We start from the raw sequence: 26,617 nt of genomic DNA, 5'->3' as shown, positions 1-26,617 counted from the left end.
ATCTGCTCATCGACTATTTGGCTTTGGCATGTCTTTGTGTGCCCTTTCTTGCTGCCGAAACTTGGCAAAAAGGAATCAAGGCGCATGACAAGCAGCAGGCCCCTAATGTACTGAACCGTATATAACTATGGTGAGTAGTTCAATTTTTGTAACTACTCATTGTCATATGAAGGAAATGGAGGAATAAACTATTATCATTTTTTCATGAATTTTATTGTTCTTATGGAAACATATAAAGCCACTTGGTTGTACATAGATTTGATTCATCACATGCCCAGATGATAGAAATACAACTAAAGAATAAGCTGCGCCTGCACATCATTTGACCTTTTGCACAGGGTCAATAAAGAATTCCTACAGAATATTAACTTCCGTGCCAGGCAACATTTTTCCATATATATATATATAACAGAAGCTTACTTATAACAGAAGCTCGACAAGCCAAGAAATCTGAAGCCGTACAATTACAAAGACCCAACTTCTTTCTTGGATCTATATTTAAAATCCTTAGGGCAGGGGCATTTTTCACGATATGTGCTAGAAATTCAAGTTGTCCCATAATCCCATTAAACCCTGTAATATGCACTTTCCTTAGATAATTATATGGATGAGGCGGAAGACTCCGGAGAGTTCCCCATCCCACACCTTCCAAGCAAGATGCATCAAACTGCAAGAATTCAATGAAAAAGTATGGTCAGTGTACTTATCATTAAAGATATGTTTATTCTGATGTCAAATTTCATTATCAGTAATTGAAGTTTAAGGGTGTATTTATTAAAAAAATTGAACTTAACGAGACAAGTAGTCTATGAGCTAAGTTTACACTTTAAGCACCAGTGAAGTTCATAATGGGTGAGGTGCCTGTACAAACGTGAAGTACATAGCTATGACAATCAACAAGTACAACCCTCCATGAGACTGATAAGCATGCAAATAATCAACATGTAAAGTGACAAGCTAACAACAGGTTACAATATCGGATGGGACCTATTTGTATTAAACTCCCAATTACATAGGCACAGTACTTCATTATTGGCTTCTCACCACAAGTCTCCAAACTAGACATGACATTACATGAATTAGCATAGTGTTCCACTAGAAAGAAAGGTATGGAAGCAAATCTCCTATGTTTAACTAAGAAATAACTAATAAATATGATATAATCATATGCATGAGATCACTGCTGGAAGAGTGCAACCCAGAAAGAATACTTACATGAGATCACTGCTGGAAGAGTGCAACCCAGAAAGAATACTTACATGCACCTCAAGCTCCTCAATTGAAGGGGCAGCCCGGAGGAAGGATGCCAGCGAGAGATTATTATCGCTTTCACGACAAAGTACTGGGAGTAACAGCCGTAAAAATCTCAGTTGGGGAAATCTGCCAATGTTTTCCGGTAATAAGGGCATCTGGAAGATAGAAAACTGTCAGATCAAATCTGTGGGGTGTACGACCCCGGATACCCACGGTAGATCATATGGGCTACGCTCCTAGGGGTGGCCCAGCCCACAAGAAGAAGCCTTGCGGGGCACGACTCTGCTCGACGCCTTCCGCAAGACATCGGAAAGATATCCTGAAGATACTACGACATCTGTTAGGATATGTATGATCCCAAGATTCCTGTAATCAGTTATTACTTTCCGGTTATCTCTCAGATCTAACCAACTTGTAACTCTGCCTCTCAGACTATATAAGACGGGTATGGACCCCCTCTAAAATCACGGCATATCATACGATAGCTAATACAAACCAATAGATCACAGGAGTAGGGTATTACGTCATACTGATGGCTTAAACCTGTCTAACTCGTGTGTCTCGATTGTCTTCTTGTTCTTGATCTCGCGCTCCTCTGCCGATCAATCTACCTTCGTGGGATACCCCTCAGAGGACTGCCGACGATATTCTGTCGACAGTTGGCGCGCCAGGTAGGGTTGTGCGTGCTGTTTCCTTGTCGAACAAGATGATTTTTTCCGCAGGCTCTTCGTCTCTTCCGCAGCCCGGCCAGATCTTCACGGTCGGATCCATCTCGTGGGTCATCAACGCTGACGGAGTCGGAGAGCTCCTCGAGTCGGGGCAGATCGGCTCTGTGCCGACCACCCCTGCACCTGCAACTGCAGATCCGATCTCGGAGCCGATTCCGAGGTCTCCTTCGGCGACGACTCGCCGTCCACTTCCTCACTACCAGAAGAGGCCGATCAACAACGATGATCTAATCGAATCCATCGACCGGGTCGGACTGAAGCTCACTGATTGTCTCTCCGTCGCCGAATCGGCACTGGACACTCTGGTTCAGCGCCGACCACCCTTCGATCCAGATCTATCGGAGGCTGCTCGGAAAACTGTAGGGGTTACGGCCCTACATTTCACCAACGCCGCCGTCGCTTACCAACATGCCCTAAGGGGCGAACTCGTCGACCAGGTCGTCGTCCAGCTTCAGCCAGGCGTCAACATGCTACACTTAGGCCGAAGCCCCGGGGCGCACCTCTAGACCATCCTAGAAGAAACTCCGGGCTTCGAGTCTCAGGGCTCTACGGAGACCCTCGTTGAAACCTTCTCCGATCAATTTCTTCTTCCACCCTTCTGGGGTGGTGCGATCTTCAACGTCAGCATCGACAGCCCTCCTCGGAACAGCAAAACCGAGGAGGAGCACGTTGCTCGAGAGAACTGGAACGTCAACCGCGCGCAGCGGCGAGAAAACGAGGCAGCCATCGCGAGGGTCGAGGCTACTCGGAATAATCGGCTCGATTCTCAAGGAAGACCACTCCCGCTCCACCGCGACCTCCATGAAGAATTTCTCCGCGTCGACGGCCACGACGTCTTCAAGACTCCAAGCGCCAATTTAGCAATAGCCGCCAACAAGCTCGCTCGTTTCCCTCAAACGCCCGAGCTCTCCAAGATCGCCACCATGCTTAAAGCGGCTCACTGTCAGGTCAATGAGATTCGCGAGGATCAGAGATCTTCGTGCTCTACGAGCATGATTCACCGATCAGCTGCGCCGAGATCCAATCGTCGCCCCAGTCAAAGTCGTTTCGCCGACCAATCGCTACATCTCTAGGGGGGACCCGGGGGGCATCACGCCGAACACCATCGCCAGCACGATCTGGAGGTCGAACAGGATGCTAGAGTACATCTCAGCAACCTCTAGGATGTGCGATAGCGTATCGAGCAACGTCGCTTTGGTCACCATGAAGACGAAGTGCGTCACCGCCAAGATTACGAAAGGGAGTACGACAACCCGGACTCAGCCCTCGAGCCTATCCCTGACCACAACACCATAGACGACGGTGTCGACAACCCTGTGGGGCCTTCGGCTTTCACAAGGGCACTCCGAACGCTTCAGTGGCCCTATGGTTTTAAGATCACCGGTGTCAAGCCCTACAAAGGAAGAATGAACCCAACTCAGTGACTGCAGGCTTACGCCACTGTCGTCCGCGCCATGGGAGGAGACACCAACGTCATGGCAAATTATCTCTCCGTCATGCTCACACGACCCGCCATGAGCTGGTTTACCAGCCTCGCACCGGACTCCATCGGGTCATGGGAAGAGTTGAAGAAAGTCTTCACTGACAACTATATGGCCACGTGTACTCGACCCGACATGAAGCATGATCTCAGCCGCATCAACTAGAAGCCATCCGAGCTCCTCTGCAGCTACATCCGGCATTTCTCCGAGATGAGGAACTCTATCCCCAACATCACGAAAGTTGAAGTCATCACCGCCTTTATCCGAGGACTCCACCATCGCGAGCTTCGCTCCAAATTCAACTGCAAGCCGCCCACTGGTATCGACGAAATGATAACTACTGCCAACCAGTATGCCAATGCCGAGGAAGCCAAGGTGCGCTTCAACGAGGATGCAGGCACTCAGTGCTCGCCTCACCGCTACGATGATCGCCGTGACGACCGATGTCACAGCGATCGCCATCCCGACGACCGCAGCTACCATTGCGATAGCGGCCATGATCGAACAGGAGGACACAGGCCTGGCCAAAATCACCGCCGCTGGCCAGAACACATCGTCGTTGTTGTTAATCAACCTCGTGCCAAGCGTAACTACGATGAGCAGTACCAAAAGATCCTCAACAGCCCGTGCCCTCTTCACAAGAACACCAAACACAAGATGAAGGACTGCATTGGTCTAGCTAGGGAGTTCCAGGACAAGAGGCTCGATGACGACGCCAACGATGGAGCCAGAGGTCGCTGACCACCTGGGAACAACAACGCCTTTTAGGACCACAATAAGGTGGTCGCCACCATCTTCAAGGGCCTCGCCTCCACTGAGAGTAGAAGGGAATGGAAGCTCGCCGCCCGACGAGTGCTCACCGTTGCTTCAGAGGAAACTACCACCGACCCCAGCTATCGCCCATGGTCCGAGGTCCCCATCACCTTCAGTAGGGCCGACCAGTGGGCAGACATACCCTACATAGGGCATTTCCCCCTCGTCCTCGACGCAATCTCACACCCTCGGACTCCTCCTTCTAGGGTGTGGTACCTGGAAGGGCATCCAGACCACTTGGAGAGATCACCCTACCAGTACAGTTTGGCACGGCAAGCGACTACCACATCGAGCATATCAACTTCTACGTCGCCAACTTCGACACCGCCTACCACGCCATACTTGGCCGGCCAACTCTAGCCAAATTCATGGTCATACCACACTACGTGTATCTGGTGTTGAAGATGCCTTCGCCTGCAGGAGTCCTGGCTCTGCGGGCCAACCTCTCTATTGCCTACGCCTACGAGACAGAGAGTCTCGCTCTCACCGAAGCCACCGACCTCTCTATCCAGATGGCTAGCATGGTCGCTGAAGCCAAGACAGCACCCGCCGATGACATGGAGATTCTAGAGCTAGAGCTTCCCCATGCCTCCACCAAGTCTAAGGAAATCAAGGAGGTCGACCTCGGCCTCGACGACGCCTCCAAGACCGTGAAGATTGGGGCTCACCTTGACCCCAAATAGGAAAGCGCGCTCGTCTTCTTCCTACGTGCCAACACCGATGTGTTTGCTTAGAAACCTGCAGACATGCCGGGGGTACCATGGGAGAAGATTGAGCACTCCTTGAATGTCTCACCGACCGCCAAACCGATCAAGCAGAAACTCTGCCGATTCACGCCAGACAAGAAGGAGGCTATTAGGGTAGAAATAAAACGGCTCTTAGCTATCGGGTTTATAAAAGAAGTGTATCATCGAAATTGGTTAGCAAACCCTGTTCTCGTTCGAAAAAAGAATAAAGAATGGAGAATGTGCGTTGATTATACTAATCTTAACAAACACTGCCCTAAAGACCCCTTCGGCTTGCCTCAGATTGATGAGGTTGTAGACTCTACCGCTGGCTGTGAACTACTCTCCTTCCTTGACTGTTACTCTGGCTATCATCAGATCTCCCTCAAGGAAGAAGACCAGATAAAAACGTCATTCATTACACCTTTCGGTGCATACTGCTACAAAACTATGTCCTTCGGACTCAAGAACACCGGGGCTACCTATCAAAGGGCCATCCAGATGTGCCTCGACCAACAGATCGGCGGCAACATCAAAGCCTACATCGATGATGTGGTCATCAAGACCAAGACAGCCGACAACCTTATCGCCGACCTCAAAGAAACCTTCGCCAACTTGATCAAGTACCGATGGAAGCTAAACCCTTCAAAGTGCATCTTTGGAGTTCCATCCGGTATACTGCTGGGCTACATCGTCAGTGCTCGAGGCATCGAGCCTAATCCTGACAAGGTCTCTGCCATCACCAATATGAAACGGCCAACATGCGTCAAGGATATACAAAAGCTTACAGGTTGCATGGCTGCTTTAAGCCGCTTCATATCATGCCTCGGCGAAAAAGGGCTACCATTCTTTAAGCTCCTCAAGGCCTTCGAGCACTTTTCCTGGTCGGAGGAGGCAAACTCAGCTTTCGAGTAGCTCAAGTTGTTCTTAACAAAGCCACCGATCATGATAGCGCCAAGGCCAGATGAGACTCTGCTAATATACATCGCCACCACTTCTCGCGCCATGAGCACAGCTATTGTCGTCGAACACGAAGAGGTCGGGCATGCTTATAAAGTACAACGTCCGGTTTACTTCATTAGCGAGGTACATAACGAGCCCAAAACTCGTTACCCTCAAGTACAAAAGCTGTTATATGCCATTCTTATTACGTCACGCAAACTCTGACACTACTTCGAATACTACAAGATCACCGTGGTCACTGAGTTCCCTTTAGGGGACATTCTCCGCAACAAAGAGGCCAATGGCTGCATCATTAAATGGACTGTTGAGCTCAGCACCTATTCCATCGAATTCAGAAGCAGACCTACCATTAAGTCATAGGGGCTCACTGACTTCATCGCTGAATGGACTGAGATCCAAGAGCCCATCGCCGCTGCTTGCCCCGAACACTGGGTGATGTACTTTGATAGCGCCCTTAACATCAACGGTGCTGGTGCGGGCATTCTGTTCATTACGCCGACCAAGGATAAGCTACATTATGTTCTCCAGATACACTTCCTGGCCTCCAACAACACCGTGGAATATGAAGCATGTCTCCATGGTCTTCGTATAGTCGTCGAGCTTGGCGTCAAATGCCTCATGGTGTACGGGGACTCTGCACTGGTTATCAACTAGCTCAACAAAGACTGGTCCTGTTCTAGCAAGAAGATGGATGCTTACTGCGCTGAAATTAGAAAGCTTGAAGGACAATTCTATGGCATCGAGTATCACCATGTGGTACGTGACAAATATCAACTCGCCGACCACTTATCCAAGCTAGGTTCTTCTCGCGCCGCGATCCCACCGAGGGTCTTCGTTCAAGATCTCCTAGCGCCATCCATCAAAGAAGATAAGGAAGTCGAAGAAGTTCCCCCTACCGAGTAGTTGGTACTTGTGGTACCTTCACCGGTCGCCGATTGGAGGGAACAATTCATCAAGTACCTCACCAGCGCCAAGGTACCCTCATACAAGACTAAAACTGAACGCCTAGTTCATCGAAGCAAGCTTTACGTGCTGGTGGACGATAGCTTGATAAGAAAAAGTGTCAAGGAAGGGATACTGTAGAAATTAATCACCCAAGAGGAAGGAGTGAAGCTACTTCTCGAAATTCACTCTGGTTCCTGCAGCAACCATGTGGCCTTGAGAACATTGGTCGGCAAGGCTTTCTAAGCTGGTTTTATTGGCCCACAGCCATTACTGATGTAGAAGATCTCGTCTGACGTTGTGAAGGATGCCAATTCTTCGCTAAGCAAATACACGTGCCGGCGCAAGAGCTACAAACCATCCTAGCTTCCTGGCCCTTTGTGTGCTGGGGACTGGACATGATCGAGCCTTTCAAGCCAGCACCAGGTGGTTTCTAGTACGTATATGTCGCCATTGACAAGTTCTCCAAGTGGATTGAATATAAATCGCTCGTCTCGGCCACTGCAAATAAGGCAGTTGAGCTCTTTGAAGATATCATCCATAGATTTGGTCTACCAAATAGCATCATCACTGATCTCGAAACTACGTTTACTGGCCATCACTTCTGGGACTTCTGCGAAGACCATTGCATCTCCGTCAAATATGTCTCTGAGCCAACGGTCAGGTCAAACGGGCAAACGGTATGATCCTTGATGCCCTAAAAAGCGACTATATCAGAAAGAAGAAAAGCACCCGGGTAGATGGCTCAAGGAGCTTCTAGCTGTAGTCTGGGACTACGTACTCAAGCTAGTCGTAGTATCGGCATGACTCCATACTTTTTGGTCTATGGCTCAGAAGCCATACTACCAGCGGATATTACTTTTCGAGCACCTAGAGTGGAAAACTATGATGAAGAGCAGGCCAGGGCTGTTCAGTCTAAGGACATCGACAGGGCCAAGGAAGAACACTTAATCAACTGCGTCCGTACAGCTAAATATCTAAAAGGCTTGCAGAGGTACTACAACCAAAACATTAAAGGTCGTTCATTTGCTGTCGGTGATTTCGTTCTCCACAGAAAACAAAAAACTAAAGGGTTGCACAAGCTCTCTTCCCCCTGGGAAGGGCCTTACGTCATCAAAGAGGTTACTCGACCAGGTTCTTATCGCCTAAGTGACTTAGAAGGAGTTGATGTTCCTAACTCATGGCACATCAAACACCTTATACGTTTCTATCCTTGAAACACCCCAGATATGTACTCTACAATTTTATATTCAGTAAAGTTTTTGGTCTCCATAACATGTCTCCGTTTTGTATCTATTGTGGTTTAACATCCACTTGTGGTCACCGAGCTATATGCTACTTCATGACAAACTCCAATACATAATCGCCGTAACTATGCCGATCATGTTTTCTCCAAATCGCCGAACAACATTTCTCCAAATCGCCGAATACGATTTCTCCAAATCACCGAATACGATTTCTCCAAATCACCGAGCACGATTTCTCCAAATCGCCGAATCCAATTTCTCCAAATCGTCGAACACGATTTTTCCAAATCACCGTGCACATTTTCTCCAAATCACCAAACATTTTTTGATCGGAGAGCAACATCCTTTCTTTTCTGTTCTCTTCAGAGACAACCCAGTCTCCGATTTCTTTCTACACGTGCTACGGGCTCCGCGCTCTATGTTATGGGTGGTCGGCTGTGGTCCCTTGGTCACACCTATTTTTCCTACATGTCTACAGGCTCCGCGCTCGACATTATGGACTATGGGTCAGCCAAGGCCGAGAGTTCAACATAGAATACATTGCTCGGACGCCGCTTATGTTGTCTTTATCTCCAAGTTCGTATAACAACTACCGAGCAGCACACGTTCCGCGCTATTTTTTATGGAAAAGACCTAGTCACCGATTTTTCCATACACGTGCCATGGGCTCTGCGCTCTGCGTCATGGGTGGTCGGCTGTGGTTCCTGGGTCACGTCTGTTAATCCTACACGTGCATGGGCTCCGCGCTCGACGTTATGGACTATGGGCTGACCAAGGCCATAGGGATCAGTAGCAGACCAACTGTTTGGATGTTATTTGAACTACGCATAATTGCGTCATGTTTGAAACTGCGAAGACTATTTCACCAAACTACAAGCAAACTGCATATATTACGTATACATGCACCTTATAGCATTTATTCGATGAATAATTATTTCTTGCGCTTTTGCACGTTCTAATTACATTGTCAAGCCTTTACAGATGATAATCGATGAGCTGATTACTGAGCTTTGCCATTACCATCCATTTCACCAAACAGGTCTATATCGCCGGCCAGCATCTTCGCTGCTTTCTCCACTTCGTCCTCCAGCTGCTGTGTTCCCGCGTCGTCTAGTCCTTCGGCGAACCCACCTCCTATCGACTGAAGGTCGATGGTAGGGTAATGGGATCGAACAACCATGAGGACATGGGTAGCGACAGTTGTAATGGCGTCACGGTTGAAAGTCTTGAAGTTCTCCTATGCTGCCTTGCACCTCTGGATTATGGTGTCAGGACATTGACGCCTATCGTCGTGCTGAGCGTCCAGTTCTAGATCGACGCAGTCAAGCACCAGCTTAATTGCGGCGATTACAACGTCGAAGTTCTCCTTTTGGACCTTGGCCTCCTGCACCAGCACGTCGAACTGCGCTTTGGCTTTATGACGATAGCCTGCGAGAGTTACAATGATCCATTATACAAGGAAGCTACTTCAATAGTACTTCCGACCAGGAGGAATTCACCTTTCATCTCTTCAGCAAGTTTGTCCGCCCGCTCTGCTTCCTTTGCTTTCTCCTGGCAAAGTTGATCGACGGCCTGGCGCATCTGGCCAAGCTCATCGTATTGCTCTACAAGCACAATAGTTGTTAACAAAAATGTGGCTGTTCAGCAATACCAAAGTACATTCGTTGATGTACCATACCTGCTTTCTGCTTGGGAACACTGTTGAGCTATTCGCTTTTCCTCTCCAGCTGCTCGGAAGCACTTTTTAGTTGGTCGGAGACAGCGGCTAGCTGCTCGGACTAGCTCTGCACTTACTTGGACACAGCCGCCAGCTTTTCGGTAAGGACCACCTTCTGGTATTCCAGGTCCCGCGCATTCGACTCCGCAAGGTCTTGTTCGCGTTGGGCCCTCTAGATATTCTTCTCGGAGAGGTTCCTGGCCTCTTTGAGTTTTTCATTCTCCACAGCAAGGGGCTCCATTCGCTTTATCAGCTGGCGGCGCTGCTCAGCAACTCGAGATATTTCCTGCAAAATGCATGATGACATTAACGTTAACCAATTCCAATAAACAACCAGGACCTTTCAAACGAAGTATTCACCTTGATCTATTTCATCACACCAGTAAGGGAAGTCTCCAGTCTCCTGAACTCCTTGGTGGTGTCCTCCTCTTCGACAATAACTATTTCATCACCACGCTTTCGGAGGATCCGGACTACTTGGGGTCGAGGTTCGTCACACACGATCTCCTCCACCTCGTCCTCCTCCATTGCAGCCAGGGGGACCACCTTGGGGCTCGATGCTTGGATAGCAGGTCCGACCATGCCCTCTAAAGTTTTGGGGACCGCTGTTTGCTCCTTCGGTGCTGAAAGCTTTTCCGCTACTGATTCCACCGTTGCCGAAGGCGCTGTCACTGACTCGTTCACCATAGTAGGCAGTCTCTTGCAGCTATCAAGCCCACCAGGTGCAGCAATTGGCTCCCCCACGTGCTCCCGAACACTCAGGGACTCCTGGATGTGGTCTACTGGCATCTCCACCACTCCAGGGCCAGTTTCTGGTTGCTGCTCAGTCTGAGCGGGCGGGGCTGGATCAGTTGTTGGCTGGGCACTGTACCAAATTAGTTATTCAGTCACAACAGAAGTAAGGGAAACACAGCAAAGCAACGTCAGCACAAGGACACTTACGGTTTGGTCTGATGGTTCAATTTCTTGAACCGACGGTGCTGGCCTGAGCCTCCGGGCACAGCCGCGGGGTCGACTCCTGTGCTCGGCGGGGGAATTCTCGGCTCTTCCTTGGTTGGCCTTGGTTCCGCCTGCTGCTTTGGGGCTGCTGCCATTTGTTGCATGGGGATCTCCATTGCCCGCCCAGCGGGGATTTTTGACGTCTGCTGCGTAGCAATTCCCTCCGCTCATTGCTCAAGGACTCTCCTTGTCGGAGCTTCATAGACTTCTTCGCCTACCCCAGTTTGTTCCTCCGTGCGTGGGTTGCGTGGAGGCCCTTTCGTGCTCGGGGGAGGGTTCATAATAAACTCGTCGTCGTTAGACCAATCGAACACCGCGGTTCTTTGTGTCCGATTGGTTTAGTCATCATCCAGAGAGATCTCGCCTGGTTTGCGGGGAGCAGTCGCTGCTATTTTCCTCTTCTTCTGGGCTGGCTCATCTTCCGCTGGCCTCTTCCCCCGGATTTTAGCCGACACCGGGGGAGGACTCTCTGTCCGACTAGTATCCATTCCTCTGGATTTAGAGGAGACACCGACGGAGCTTTCTTCAATTTGAATAGGTCATCGTGCATCCACTGACGGCGGCCAATCGTTTCTCGGCATGCCCAAGAAATACACCGCCCTGTCCTACGAATGGATCTTCACATGAGTAGGATCAGTTTATTGCTCAGTAGTATAAATAAACTTCTCAGAAACATATAGTCAGGACACTCACCTGAGGAGGCAGATTCTTGCAATTAAAGGGCTTTGTATACCCTTACAGCCTGAAGGAGGATAGCGGAGCGAATAGCTCGGCAGTTCGCTCTTCGACGTCGCTCCTGGATAGTATTTCTGGCCTCTCTCAAGTATTGTCGGTCTCTCCTTTGAATTCAAAGCCTGGGTGCGCCCTCTCTTTATAGGGTTGTATGCGGCGCACTATGAAACTCGCCGCTATCAATCCGCCATTGGTCTTCATGCCCTTTATCAAGCTGAGGAGTTCATTCACTTGCTCCATGTCGTCCTTGCTCGGCAGCTCTGACCAACTCCTCTGGCTTTCTAGGATGTGGTCGGCGTTACAACGAACTGCTGGGTGGCTTTGTTTCATATAGAACCATCTGGTGTTCCACCCCTTCAGCGATGTATTCAATGGTATGGTAAGATATTCACTCACCATCCCATCCCAAAGCTGGAGATACACCCCACCGACCACCTTAGAACCAGCACCGCCTCTCTTCTTCAGCCAGAATAGGTGGCGGAATAGATTGAAGTGGGGTAGGATTCCGAGGTATGCCTCACAAAAGTGGATGAAGATTGAGATGTGCAAAATGGTATTGCGGTGGAGATTGCACAGAGTAACCCGCCAGAGCTCCAACAGATCCCTTAGAAATGGGTGAACAGGAAACCCTAACCCGCGCTAGAAATAGTCTTCAAATACCACTGATTCGTCAGTGTGAGGCGTGGGAAAGGACTCATCGAGAGCTGGCCGCCATCCGACGGTCGCACGGTCGGGGAGAACGCCGGCTTCCACCAATCGGTTCAGTTCAGCTTCTCCTATTCGTGATGGCACCCACTCCTCATCGCGTCAGGCCACGGCGTTCGCCTTCTTAGGACTCGTCTTCTTCGGTTTCGCAGCTCCTCTCTTCGGCGCCATCTCTCAGATCTGGTTAGGTATCGGCGGCGGAGGCAAATGTGGTTGCGGATTCGGCAGCGCGAGAGATGAGGAGGAAGATGAAGTGGAAAAGGTGGGAACGGGGTCTGCGGCGGCACTATTATATAGGATTTTCCCCACCGTTCCGCATTCAAGGATTTTTTGGGAACCGTTCCCGCGATCTGCGCTGCTCCGATTTCTCCGATACGGCAAATGGGCCGTTACATGGGCTTCTGTGCAACCGCAGCCCATGGCGCTCATTTATCTCTGCTTTCTGTTGCTCCTCGCTGAAATATCGCCGACTTCTCCGCCATTTATTAAGGCTAAGTAACTGACACTGTACGGCCGTTACTCCGATTTTTTCTCCACGATTTGATTTTTTCGATAACTCCGCCTGTACCATGGGGACTGGCGGCCTGCTCCATTAGTCTTTAATTGTTTTTCTGTTTCTGACCCTGGCACCACGTGACTGCGTCACCTACTGTCAGGCTCGGGGACTAAGTGGGCACACTTCATCTTGCGGTGAATGTGCTTTGTCTCTTTCTGGGGCACGCCCGTGGACTGGCTTCCTGCTCGGCTGGTTTTCTACTATTCTTTAAGTTTCTGACCCTGGCACCACATGACTACATCATCTGCTGTCAGGCTCAAGGACTAAGTGGGCACACTTCACCTCGCGGTGAGTGTGCGGGGTTTTTTCTCGAAGACTACATGCCTATAGAGGAAGATTGACTCCTAGAACTTTGTTCGGACTCTATGTGGGCACACTTGGTCCACTGCAGAGAAATTTTTGATTCTAAACTTGAGCTCCTTACACCCTTATGGCAAGCCATACTTTGGTCACTCTACATGGCGATGGTTCACGGTGCTCGGCGATAGGTCGTGCTGCTCGGCGACAGGTTATGCTGCTCGGCAATGGTTCACACTGCTCGGCGACAGCTCACGCAGCTCGGCAGTTCAGCATGGTGGTTGGACCATGTGCTTGACTGCTCGGCGTTGTTCGCACCTGCTCGGACAAGCTCAAGACGACGTTGCACAACAGGTACAAGACGCTCGGGGACTAGCTGTGGGGTGTACGACCCCGGATACCCATGGCAGACCACATGGGCTGCGCCTCTAGGGGTGGCCCAGCCCACAAGAAGAAGCCTTGCGGGGCACGACTCTGCTCGGCGCCTTCCGTAAGACATCGGAAAGATATCCTGAAGATACTACGAGATCTGTTAGGATATGTATGATCCCAAGATTCCTGTAACCAGTTATTATTTTCCGGTTATCTCTTACATTTAATCGACTTGTAACCCTGCCTCCCGGACTATATAAGGCGGGCAGGGACCCCCTCTAAAATCACGGCATATCATACGATAGCTAATACAAACCAACAGATCACAAGAGTAGGGTATTACGTCATACTGACGGTCTGAACCTGTCTAACTCGTGTGTCTTTGTTGCCTTCTTGTTCTTGATCTCGCACCCCTCTGCCGATCAATTTACCTTCGTGGGATACCCCTCGGAAGACTGCCGACGATATTGTGTCGAGAAAATCAAAACTAAAAAGTGACTTAAAGATTCATAATATGCTGCAACAACATACCTATGGTAGATAACTAGTCTGCAAGGTGAAGTTTTGCACACCTGGGACCACACTTGGAAGTACACTTAGGACATAATCAAAAGTGATATCATACAAACGAAGTTCTGCTGTTTCTAGTTTCTTAACTTCGCCAAGGTCAATAGGTAATTGCACACCATGGTATACAAAAGTCTTGAGATTCTTTGCATGTAATTGTACCTTTTTAATGCTGCAATGCGCAAGTACAGCAAACGGGACAATGGCTGTTTTACCTTTAATTCATCATTCACATGGCATCTAATAAAGCTCAACCACTCAAGATTAGCACATCCTGACAGCATGTCATCAAGATCCATTTCAGACGCATCAAATAGATGCAGATCAAGCTTGCACAGGTTTGGGAAACCTCTAAACAGGGAACGTGATCTGAAGGATACGCAGCTAAGCTTAATATGTTGTATCCGAGATATGGATGCACCATCAAACAATTCAATGGGAAACATGTACCTATCCTTGACACCCACAAATTCAGCTGGTGCTAAATCCAGAACTAGATTCTTCACAAGTGATGACACAGCAAAACTAATCCAATTGTTCAGATGATCCACTAATATGCTCTCAAATTCAAATTTGACCTCAAGTTCTTCAACCACCTTGCCACGAAGCTGTTGCAACACCGTATTAACACCATCAATGAATTCCTTGGTGTAGTTTGGTTTGTTGCAGAAATATCGAGGTCGTCCACATATTGTAATGCAATTAATCCTTAGTTTGGAAGAAATTGCCCACATATGCCTCCACTTACTTGACAGCACACTAGTCCGAACAACCTCATTGAGCTGCAATTTTGAAAACACCCTGTCTAGCACATCCTGCAGCAAAGTAATGATGTCCCATCAACCCCATCCCAAGTTTGGAAATTTAATTTACTCTCAACATCATATTTAAAGAAGAAAGTTTGTAGCATACCTCCGGCAGGTCTTCAAGTTTAATATTTGGTCGCCGTGTTCCATGAGTTGATTGTGCACTTCTGCATGTAAGGTTGTTTCCTTTCCCTATGCTGCACAAGACAACGGCAGAACTTCCATTAGTCTGATGTCATCACAATAAGATAGCTGAGCAGTCAGGACTGATAGATAATGGAAACTAAAAATGCCATGAGATGAACTATGACAAAGTATGTCAACAATCTGAAAATGCCATAGTAACTCCTTAGTTGAACCCTGAAAAATCTCTTGCCCTACATCACCTTAGGACTCATGACAAACTTATGACTGACTTGGAAGTGAATATTTTATCCACTAATAAACAACTTATGTTAATGGCATATGTACTCAAGTTCTTATACTTTGACCACTATTATAGAAAAAGCTTTTAGAAGTAGATTCGCTATCAGAAGTCCTTCCGGTTTTTCTCATAGAAGAAACACCACTGCACCCTTATTTAGTTAAAATAAAATTTTCTTATGGGTAGTAAAATCCTGATAGACATTGGAAATTAAAATGTCATGAGACAAACTATATCAAAGTATGTCAAAACTCTCAAAATGCCATAGCAACTATCCCTGGTTGAACCCTGAAAAATCTCTTGCCCTACGCCTTAGGACACATGACAACTTATGAGTGACCTTGAAGTGATTATTTTCTCCACTGATAAACAAGTGTTGTTTATGGCATATGTACTCGAATTGTTATATTTTGACCAATTATTATTATAGAAAAAGGTTTATTTTTTTAGAAGTACATTCGTTATCCGAAGTCCTACCATTTTTTTATATAAAACATAACTGCACATTTATATATAATAATTCTCTTATGCGTTCCTTCTGGATGAAAATAGAGCAAGTGGACTTGGATCCGTATCCTCTGCAAGCCTATCAGGTCACAAGAGAGCACGAGTACCATTTTCTTTCGTAATTGATGCATCCAAGGGATAGAAGAGGATCTGCTTTAACAATGCATTATCTAGGGCTGTCAGAGTCTTTTCCTGAAAACTATTTGCAGAACAAATTCACGACCCAAGTCAAAACAATCTTCCTTTATATTGTCAAAACACCAAAATTTGATCAAAGATTGCAACTTTAAGACCAGAGCTTCCTATGCAAGGAAACGAAAAAAAAGGCAGATAGAATACCATCCTTACTTTGATAAGAGGTTGCCTGTTCAGATCTAGCACAAAACTAAAGATTTAGTGAATCCCTTTTGGTAAAGAAATTCACTATTGAAGTCGACAGATGCTTCCTTTATTTTTTAGAAACACCAAAATGCTAACCAAAGATTACAGCTTTAAGAAGAGGGTTCCCCAAGGTCAGCACAAAATTAGACCAATACAATACAGTGAACCAACTTTAGCAGATATCTCGACTGTTTCAGGATAAGGTAGCATGTTTTGATTCCTGAAACCATCTTGAAAAACAAATTTAATAAAAAAAAGGTTTGAAATAACCACCCTTTATTCAGTCAAAAACACCAAAAATCCTGACCAAAGGTCGCAGCATTAAGGCCATGGGGGGGCCCCCAAATGAAACCAGCAAAAATTCATGCAAATACAGTATCATTTGACTTCTCCCTATTGCTACTTTGAGAGGATAAGATCGTCTGTTCAGATCTGCTCCCTCTGTCTCAAAAAAACATGTAATTCTAGCATTCTAAGTCTTGTCTCAAAAAAAACATGTAATTGTAGAGTTAGACTTAGAGATCACATTTTTTAATGGGGCCCATCAAATAAAAATATCCCCACCATTCCAGAAGACAAGAACGGATAGAGGGGGAGCAAACGCGTAATTTTAAACCTACACTAATCTTAGCTTGAAAAACAAGATTTACATTTTTTTTGACAGAGGGAGTATCAAAACGAACAACTAACAATCACTTGAAGTAACATGTGGCCAGTTGCGAGATACAGACCTGACAGGACGGCCGTCGCCGACACGGACCAAAACGCTGCCGGTTCGGTCGAGAGTACGGCCGGCGGGGCAGATACCCGCAGGGCCGCCAACGCCGCCGTCCACAATCTCGGCTATCCCGCCGAGATTGCCGGACGCACTGCGACGGCAGCTGCCGGCGGTGCCAAAAGAGCCAGGACATCTAATTATTTGCCACTCTTACGGAGGCCGCCTCTCTGATTGCCAACTTTGTAGTGGCAACTACAAAAATGTCCCAAAAATAGTAACTCGTCTAATATTTTGCCATTTTTGCTGACGTGGCATGCCAGATCAGCCAGCCAGCTTGGGAACGGGCCATTGACGCTCGAAGACCGAAGGCAAAAGACCATTCTGCCCCCGCCGTGTATTGCTTAACAAGCGTCGTCTCCTCCCATCTGTTCAGTCCACTCGCTATTTTCCCGTCCCTCCCCTTTCATTCCCCGTGGCGGCGCGAGCTCGAGGCGGGCAGGCGGGAGCTCGACGGCGGCGCCAAGTCGCAGGACGGCATGACGCCTGCAAGGTTAGATCTACTTCCTTCTTCTACCTACGCGCGGCATCTGTGAATGGGGGGATTCCTGATGCTAGGGTTTCCTAATTTTCGTGTGTTGATGTAGGATTCGGATGTAGAGCAAACCATTAGCCACGATGGTGTTGTCTCTGTGCCCCCGTGGTATGTTTCATTGTTATGGCATGTATGTGAGGGGATCCCGTATGTGAGGGACGTCCTAACTCCCAATTTGTTTGTTTTGCTTGTCACTGTCAGGATTGATCCTAGCAATGCTTTTAGAATCCATGTTAGCGTTGATAAATACACTTTGGTTAACGACTATGGAGTGGTTGACCTAGATGCTCAAGAACATGACCTGTGGTTTGACAGTAGCAATGTGTACACACTGAATGGCTTTTGTAGATGATATGGCCAACAAGATCATTTGGGGCCGCAGTCAACAACTGCTTATTTGGGGTGTTGACATTGACAGTGGAATAGAGTGGAAGGTTACTAGCAGTGATCAGTTTGAGGAGATGATAATGTCTAGGATGGATGAGAAGGTAATGCATGTTAGCTGTGATGTTGTTGAGAAAGATGCAGTTGGTCTGAATGATGTTGTTAGTAGAGCAAACAAAGGTGGGTCTTCTACTACTGCTGCCCAATCTGGTGTGACAAGTGCAGGACATGCAGAGAATGTAGAAGGCTTATGTGACACTTGTAGTACTCCTGAAGAAGGTAGAGCTGAAGAAAATGTGGTTGATTGGAACACATTGACTATATTGGCTGATGAGAACTGTGATGGTGAAGCTAATGCTGCGGTAGATGAGGATCAAATCTATGAGGCTTTTGGATTCAAGGCAGCAGATGAGGCTCCTGCAGATGAGGTTCCTATTCCTAACATACCTACTGATGTGGAGGATGAAATGAATGAGGCAGCAATCCCTGTTAATGATGACCTAGGAGATGAGCCAATGTTTGGTTGGGATAGAGACAACCCTGACATGAGTGTTGGGACACTGTATCCTTGCATGGATGATTTTAGGATGGCAATTAGGCAGCATGCTATTATGCATGAGTTTCAGTTGGGGACAGAGAAGTCTGACAAGGAGAGGTTTAGGGGCTACTGCAGTTCCAAGGGTTGCCCATGGAAAATTAGAGCTAGGACATAGAAGGATGGCAGTGCCAGGGTACCAATACTAACACTTTTTTTTGTCCTTTTGATGTAACCTTATTTCTAATATTTGCATGTTGTATATGAATTTATCTTAACTATTTCTGACATTTCTTCATGTATGTGCAGATCCAAATCAATAAGGGTACCCACAAGTGTCCTTCAAAGAGTAGAGTTCTTGGGAGGATGGCATCCCAGAAGTGGATTGTTGAGAGGGCTATACCACTATTGAAGGATAATCCTGAGATGGGTCCCAAAGCTGTGAAGGAAGAGTTAGAGAAGAAGTACAACATAAAGATTCCATATCAGACTGTATTTTATGGGAGACAGAGGGCTGCAGATAAATTATTTGGTAAGTGGGATGATTGTTTTGATTATTTGTTTAGATTCAAGGCTGAGATTGAGCTTAGGTCTCCTGGTAGTGTAGTTGAGATAGATACAGTTACTATGGAAGGCAAGGTATACTTCAGTAGATTTTTTTGTGCCTTCAAAGCAAGTATAGATGGATTTAGAGATGGCTGCAGACCCTATATTAGTGTAGATTCAACTGCTCTCAATGGTGAGTGGAATGGCCACATGCTTGTAGCCAATGCAATAGATGGCCACAATTGGTTGTACCCAATTGCTTTTGGCTTCTTTGATTCAGAGACCAAGGATAATTGGACTTGGTTCATGGAACAGTTAGGGAAAGCTTTAGGGCCAATGAACCACTTGGCTATATGCACTGATGCCTGCAAAGGGCTAGAAGCAGCTGTAAAAAAAGGTTTTTCCTGGAGTAGAGCAGAGAGAGTGTTTCAGGCATCTCATGGAAAATATGAAGAAAAGGTTTACAGGAAATGCCTATGCCAAGTACATGTGGCCAGCAGCAAGGGCATGCATAGTAGAAAAGTTCAATAAATTGATGGATAAAGTTATTGAAGCCTATCCAGGAGTTGTTCCATGGTTAAAGGAACATCACAGTTTACTGTGGGCCAAGAGTGGATTCAAGGAAGAGATCAAGTGTGACTTCATAAATAACAATTTGGCTGAATCTTGGAATGCATGGATCCAAGCACACAAAGATCTACTATTAGACATTCTAGCTGATGCTATCAGGCACAAGACAATGGTACTTTTTGAGAAGAGAAGGAAGATATCCAAGGCCCTAAAAAGATTCATACTACCAGCAATAATTCATCAGCTAAATGCAGCCTCAAAGGGACTAAACCATCTGAAGGCAACTAAGGGTGGACCTAACCAAGCAGAGGTGATAGTCATGTACAATGATGAAGTTGTCAAGAGGCATGTTGTCTACCTGGACTAACATGAGTGTACATGCAGAGAGTGGCAAGTGAGTGGCAAGCCCTGTCCCCATGCATTGGCAGTCATAACAGCTGAAAGGTAGCCAAATATGGAGCAATATGTGGATGTGGCCTACTCAGTGCACAAGTTCCAAGCAGCATATGCAGAAATGATTCTTGTCATCACTGATAAGAGCCAGTGGCCGGTAGTTGAGAAGGGATTCAAGCTTCTTCCACCAATTGGGAAGAAAAGAGGACTTGGGAGGCAAAGGAAGAAGAGGGTTAAGGAATCTCTAGAGAGAAGTGGCAAAGCCACAAGGCAGGTTACTTGCAAGGGCTGTGGTAAATTAGGCCATAGAAGGACCAGTTGGAGGTGCCCACTAAGTGGCACCAAAAAAAGGTAACTTACTAACCTACCTTTGCTGAAATCCTTTCACCATTGTTAACTAACTTAATGAAATTGCAGGAAGAGGACAAGAAAGACAAAGACCAAAAAGGGGCCAAAGAAGGGTGCTGACAAGGAGTATGAACCTGCTCTAGCTAGTGAAATTGCAGCAGCAGCACCTGAGCCTTCACTAGCTCCACCAGCAACAGCAGCACCTGAGCCTTCACTAGCTCCACCAGCAGTAGCAGCACCATCACCAAGGACTCCAAGAACAAGGGCAGCAGTAGCAAGGGAAAGAGAGGCAGAGGAAGCAGCAGCAGTAGCAAGGTAAAATCTGAACCTAAATTGTGACTCAAGAACTTGCCATCTCGACAATAGCTCACTAAACCACTTTCAAATGCAGGAGGTTGAACTTGGAAGCTCCACAACCCCTTGAAATGATCATTCTAGAGGCTGAATCTCTGCCAAACCCTGCACCAGCCAAGAAGATGACCCCTAGGAGGAAGTAGCTAGCCACAAAGGTGAAGAATTCTTCTGCCAAGGGAAACTGATGAAGCAATGAATCCTTGTGATCCATATTTTGGGAACTTTGTTATATCATTGAAAGGTGCATGAACAACTTGTTATGGTATTGTAAGTTGAATGGACAACTTGTAATGTATTGCCTTATAGGCCTGAACAACTTGTGATGACTTTGCTAGGGTTGTGTCATGTATGTAGACTGAACTTGCTATGTTTGTGTCATGTATGCAGACTGAACTTGCTATGGTTGTCAAGAGCATATCAGTGGTCTTGCAGTGATGATTTTTGGATATCATGTACAAGTGGAATAACAGAAACAATATTCCATTAACCATTCAACATTTTCACACATATATGCCCACTGATTGGTCAGACTCATACTGAAACACAGAGCTCATTACTCAACTAAGATACAGCTTAAAGTAGTTCAACTAACAAACAAGGGAACTAACAACTAGTGAAACATACATAGCTCCAACCACTATACCAGCACCCATGACCAAGCTCAAAGCCTTCACTGCACCAACCAAAGCATCCAGCTTCACCTCCATTGAGTTCTTCTACACACGCACCAGTGCCCTTGAATCAGCTTCTTCCTCTACTACGCCATGTTGTTCTAGATTCATCACAATCTTCCCCTGGTCCACCAATATGGCCAGGTACTCTCGCTGCCACTCAAAAAACCTACAAGATCCTGGAACCTAAACACATGGAAACATATTTGATGTGACAATCGATTCAAAACCCTAACAAATCGGAACCCAAAGAACGTGGCTTACCCCTTGCATGTTCTTGGGACATTTGAAGAAGACACGACCCTTGTTGCCTTTCTCATCTGTTTGGGCCACGAGCTCGAGCACCCTCTGCAGCCCATACTCCTCACACATGATGAGGGGGAGCCCTGTCTGCCTCCCGAGTGGGTACTCCCCTATCCTATCCGGCAGCTGCGGATGCCTATTGTGCGTTGATGAGCTCGCTCGACGGGACATGGCGGCTAGGGTTGGGGAGGGCAATGGAGGGGCGGTGGCAACCAAGGACGGGGAGACGAAGGAAGAAGAAGAAGTACGGAGAGAACCGTTGGGACTGAGCAGATGGGAGGAGACGGCGCTTGTTAAGCAATACACGGCGGGGGCAGAATGGTCTTTTGCCTTCGGTCTTTGAGCGTCAACGGCCCGTTCCCAAGCTGGCTGGCTGATCTGGCATGCTACGTCAGCAAAACTGGCAAAATATTAGACGAGTTACTATTTTTTGGGACATTTTTGTAGTTGCCACCACAAAGTTGGCAATCAGAGAGACGGCCTCCGTAAGAGTGGCAAATAATTAGATGTCCCAAAAGAGCCCGCCGCAGGGGCGAGCGCGTAGGCCACGCGACCGAGAACGCTGCTGATGCCTTTCAGAGCTCTCCAGATGGGGTCCGGGTCTATGCCGTCGTGGCCCTCCGCCGCCTCCGCCGTGCGCAGCGGCGTAACCGCCATGGTTGCTGACTGCGGAGCGGCGTGCCGCGCGGTGCGGTGGCTGCGGATTAATTTGGGAAAGTTTATGGGTCGTTTCGTGTTCGGTTCCGGACAGGCGATATTGACTGGTGAGCCGAGCGGTCACAAGGCACTCGCACAGTCGCCCCTATCCCGTATCGGATACATAGGCCATGTTTGATTGCTGGCCGTCGGCTTGGCCGCGCCCGTGGGCTGCAATATGTTGTGTTTGATTTGCTGGATCCACAAACGAGTTAGGTTCGCCACTGGCTCTCAGAAAACGGAATCCAGGTTCGTTTTCCGACTGGCTTGAGCGCTGCGAGAGCTGCGTGCGCACGCTCGAGTCACCTCCCAGTGGCGTGGAGTTCACGGTGACGGTGCGGGAGCTGCGTTCTGGGCCGTGGCGTTCGTGGTGGCGCGGAACCCGGCGGCGGTGGGGGAGCTGCGCACGGGACCGTCGCACCCTAGGTAGCACTGGTATTATAATCATAAATGACGTATCTAGTGCAGAGAGCTCCTACTTTTTGCGGGGTCTGAGGAAGAGTGTCAGTGGCAAGCCTTACACTCGCCTGTGCAATGCGAGGAGACCGCGACTCGAACCCGAGATCTTCTGGTCACAGGCGATAAGACTCTACCGCTTGCACCAGGCCCGCCCTTCACTGATATTATAACCATGTCTGGAAAAAATAAAATGCGCATAAAATAAAACATTTTAGTAATGATGCATGAAAAATGTATATGTACCATTTTACATGTTAGCTGTCACGTGTGGGGTAGCTAGATCTAGTTATTTGATTGTTTCCTATTTATCCTAATGTCTATTAATATAAAAAGTTATGAACTAACTAATAACAATTATATCCGTCTATTACCTCCTGTGAGGTAATATGGGCATGCAGACCTTAGTGGATTTATTTATCCGGCCAGCAATGAGATTTAATATAGTTGTAAACTTTATTGCATTGAGAATTTTTCAGCTTCCGTGGCATGGCAATGCACGGGAATAGACCTAGTATAGATACAACTTTCAAAAAAGTACAAAATGGCAATAAGCAAACTAGTCTTACATTACACATATCGCGTACGTCCTGGTGCTTGTTGCTCATGGATTTTTCATCCTCAAGGCTGGACAACTGTATTTTCTTCATCCAAACTCTGTTCCTCCCTGGTTAAAATCCCAGCATGCGAAAGCAAGGCCCACAAATGAGTAAGAAACTCCCCACCATTTGCCAGATGCTGTATATGACCTCTTGCATTGTCTGATGGAGCAATGTGCAGTATCATCTCGGTCCAGAGATCTACCAGTACCTTCCAGCACCTGGCAGGACCTATTTCTTCCAGCTGCTTCCCAAGCAGTATCCCCTTCACAAAAGTTCCCTGATGTCGAGGTAATAGCTGGTTGAAATTTTTCATCTTTCTATACTTGCTTTCAAGTGATATCTCTTCCCGTAGGAACTCTAGGGCATCCTTCCTTACTCCATGAAAGCACGCGGTAGTGTCCAAGTGATGGTCAGGAAGCAGTTCTGGGACAAATGCCACTAAGTATGCACAGTATCTTGACAGTGATCTAGCGATGTTAAGGTCATCATCACTTATACTTGTCTGTTCTGCTGTGACTGACTGATGCACATGTATGATCTCACAATACTCTGTTGCAATGTGCCAAATTAACATGGAGTTGGCATGGTTTTCCTGTCTGCATGCCCATATAAGCCTATCATATTGACCATTGCGCCTCAAAGATGATGCTCCATTAGACAGCTGACCAGCATTGCGTTTCAGAGTTTGAGCAACTGCCAACTTCACATTGTCAGACAACCTAATGCGGTCTGGCCCCTTAATACCTGGGTTACTGATACCTCTCGAGAAGGATGTTTCCTGGCACTGAAGAATCTTTGCGGAGATACACCAAGACAGAGTTCCTAGCATGTCATGTGTAAATGATCGGCGGTGTAAATCCTTGAGTAAAGAGAGCTGACCAATCTTGTTTTGCCACCGTCCAAATAACTGCGGAAGCCTATCCCAGAATAGGCAACCAATGTCACAAGTGCCGTCTAAAGAACACTCAAGCCGACAAATAGATCGTAGCTTAGCCCAATCGGATGACAAATAAACATACAGTTGTAGTAGCTCTAGTGCCAGAAGTAGCCCCATGAATACTTTACTAACATTTTTGTGCTTTAAAATTGACCATAGTATTGCATAACAATAAAAGACTGATTTAATGATACTTTGGATTATGATAGGTTTACCCAATCTAGTGTTGAAGGAAGCAGAGCTGGTAAACATGTGATCATGAGCAAAAACCAATTCTGCCTCAATCACCCGGAATGTAGTTCTGTAATTCTGTTCTACATTCAACAACAGTCCATGAAAAATAAGGTCATGAGTTTTCTGAAGCTTGGATTCAGGACAAGAAACCCCAAAGAAACGCCTCCTTAACAGTTGAAATAAGGCGAAGGACAGGGAAAGCTCCTTCAATTGTACATTGATCCCTCTATCAAGCCAGATGTCGCTGACAGTTATCTTATCACCTACCAATGGAAACCTTCTTAATCCGTCACTTGATACACTTCTCCAAGATACAAGGTAGTTGTAGCCTTTTAGTGTGACAGGGTCATAATTGGTAGTCTTTTTGTGCTCATGCTTCATATACTCTGCAAGATACAGGCTTCGATCGTCTGAGAAACTACTTGCTGTCTTACTCGCATAAATCCTTCCAACATTCAGAGATAGAGTAAATACTAGTAAGAAACTATAAACTAAATCCAGGAATGTCTCGAGTTTTAAATGGACCTTAAGCATGGCAAAGAAGTTAATCACATACAAAAGTTGCTGAACAAAATGCCTCCAGTACTGCTCGTTGTCTTCTATGACATAGGCCGTCATACTATTTGTACCACCAAGGGCCACGAGTAACGCAACAGACCAAATATGAAACAACTCACCATTAACTGAAGACAACTGCATAAGACCAAGAGTGTAGATCACCACAGAGGGTGTCGTAGTGTAAGCAAGCCAGAGCAGGTATTTGATGAATGAACTGTGGCAACAGCGTCTCCACCAGCCAAATATAATCTGAATGGCGAAAAGTATTATTGAAAGAGGCACAAGAATTTCAGCTTGGGTCATGGCCCCTCTCTCGCTGCGCAACCAGGACATGAAAGTATCCCATTCGTGTGTCATGTTCGTTTGCAACCCATTTAGTTGCATTACATCTGCTCTGGCCATACTTGCTCGCCCAGACTGGATCCTGTGTATTAACAACATTACAAAAACTAACTATCCGAAGACAACTAAATGTGTAGCATGTCAAGAGAAGTGTACATACCTTGAAATGGAAGTTCAGAAGGTAAGGTCAGGACTCAGGAGATGCAATGTAGCGTTAGTATCATCAGTGCTTCAGAAGCAACACGCATGTCCCTTATAGTTAGGAGACAGATTTCTTGCAAGAAGAGTATTACTTCACCGCATAACGCCAGCAGAAACAACATGAGAATTGTCCAAGAGAAGTGAACAAACATGTATTGCTTTCGACCGGCATGTGTATTTGTCTTCTTCAGTAGAGGAAACTGAAAGAAGCAACAAGCAACATGAACACTGTCCAAAAGATGTGAAAAAAAATGTGTATTGCTATTGACTGTACTCTTTAGATTGGCCATCCAAGTCAATATCAGAAATGAGCTGATCATTAGAAACAAAATTGTTTGGTTCCATCTGTACAACATAATGTACTCTTTAGACCGGCCATCCAAGTCAATATCAGAAATGAGCTGATCATTAGAAACAAAATTGTTTCGTTCCATCTGTACAACATAATTTGAATCAGGCAATATCGAAATTTAATGGAAACTACCTACAAGGCTACATCAATAGTAAAAAAAAGAACGAGCAATTAACTACAATTTCGACGGGCACAGTTGAACTGGATATCTATAGGCATGTCATTGTCAACCATAAACACCAAAACGCAGAGGAATCAAGCACTACTTTTTTAGATAAAGGATAAAATATCCGGTTTCATCTATCCAATGATAGAATCAGACCAATTATTACAGACTCCAAACCTGGACACAAAGTTCGGCTGAAGTAAAACTTACAACCACACACATGGCTAACGGAACAGGTAAAAGGTTTTTGATTAAACAAAACCAACATGCCTTTGTGAAAGCCAACCATTGGATCCAAAGAAATCTAAAGCCGACGTCTCTAGGTGTTGTGCTACAGAGATCATTTGATCTTTAAGATCTTCATGCTGTTGTAAGTTTGCCCAATGATGAAGCCAGTGCGTTCCTCGGAATAGTACCTGCAAAAGAGATTTTGGTTTGCATTT

The 26,617-nt window shown here is 46.7% G+C and overlaps 1 protein-coding gene and 2 pseudogenes across 1 annotated transcript; 1 reads left to right on the top strand and 2 right to left on the bottom strand.

Annotated features, from left to right (window-relative positions):
* Nucleotides 1–228: 228 nt before the first annotated feature.
* LOC136545822 (F-box/FBD/LRR-repeat protein At1g13570-like) lies at nt 229–22,440 on the bottom strand (annotated as a pseudogene).
* On the top strand, nt 19,202–20,799 carry LOC136542894 (uncharacterized; annotated as a pseudogene).
* An 816-nt stretch (nt 22,441–23,256) lies between the features above and the next one.
* On the bottom strand, nt 23,257–26,215 carry LOC136545821 (uncharacterized). The gene is made up of 3 exons (XM_066537798.1): nt 25,931–26,215; nt 25,616–25,856; nt 23,257–25,537 (listed from the first exon to the last, which is right to left on the bottom strand). The coding sequence occupies exon 3, from the start codon at nt 25,513–25,515 to the stop codon at nt 23,404–23,406; it is 2,112 nt and encodes a 703-aa protein (XP_066393895.1). The 5' UTR covers nt 25,516–25,537; nt 25,616–25,856; nt 25,931–26,215; the 3' UTR covers nt 23,257–23,403.
* Between the last annotated feature and the right edge of the window lie 402 nt (nt 26,216–26,617).

The sequence above is a fragment of the Miscanthus floridulus genome, chromosome 3 (genome assembly GCF_019320115.1).
Source record: "Miscanthus floridulus cultivar M001 chromosome 3, ASM1932011v1, whole genome shotgun sequence".
Lineage (NCBI taxonomy): Eukaryota > Viridiplantae > Streptophyta > Magnoliopsida > Poales > Poaceae > Miscanthus > Miscanthus floridulus.
This window is presented reverse-complemented; position numbering and strand designations above follow the sequence as displayed.

What these genes read in the sequence shown, in the direction of transcription:
- LOC136545821 (XM_066537798.1), bottom strand. Translation starts at nt 25,515, where the DNA reads ATGGCCAGAGCAGATGTAATGCAACTAAATGGGTTGCAAACGAACATG.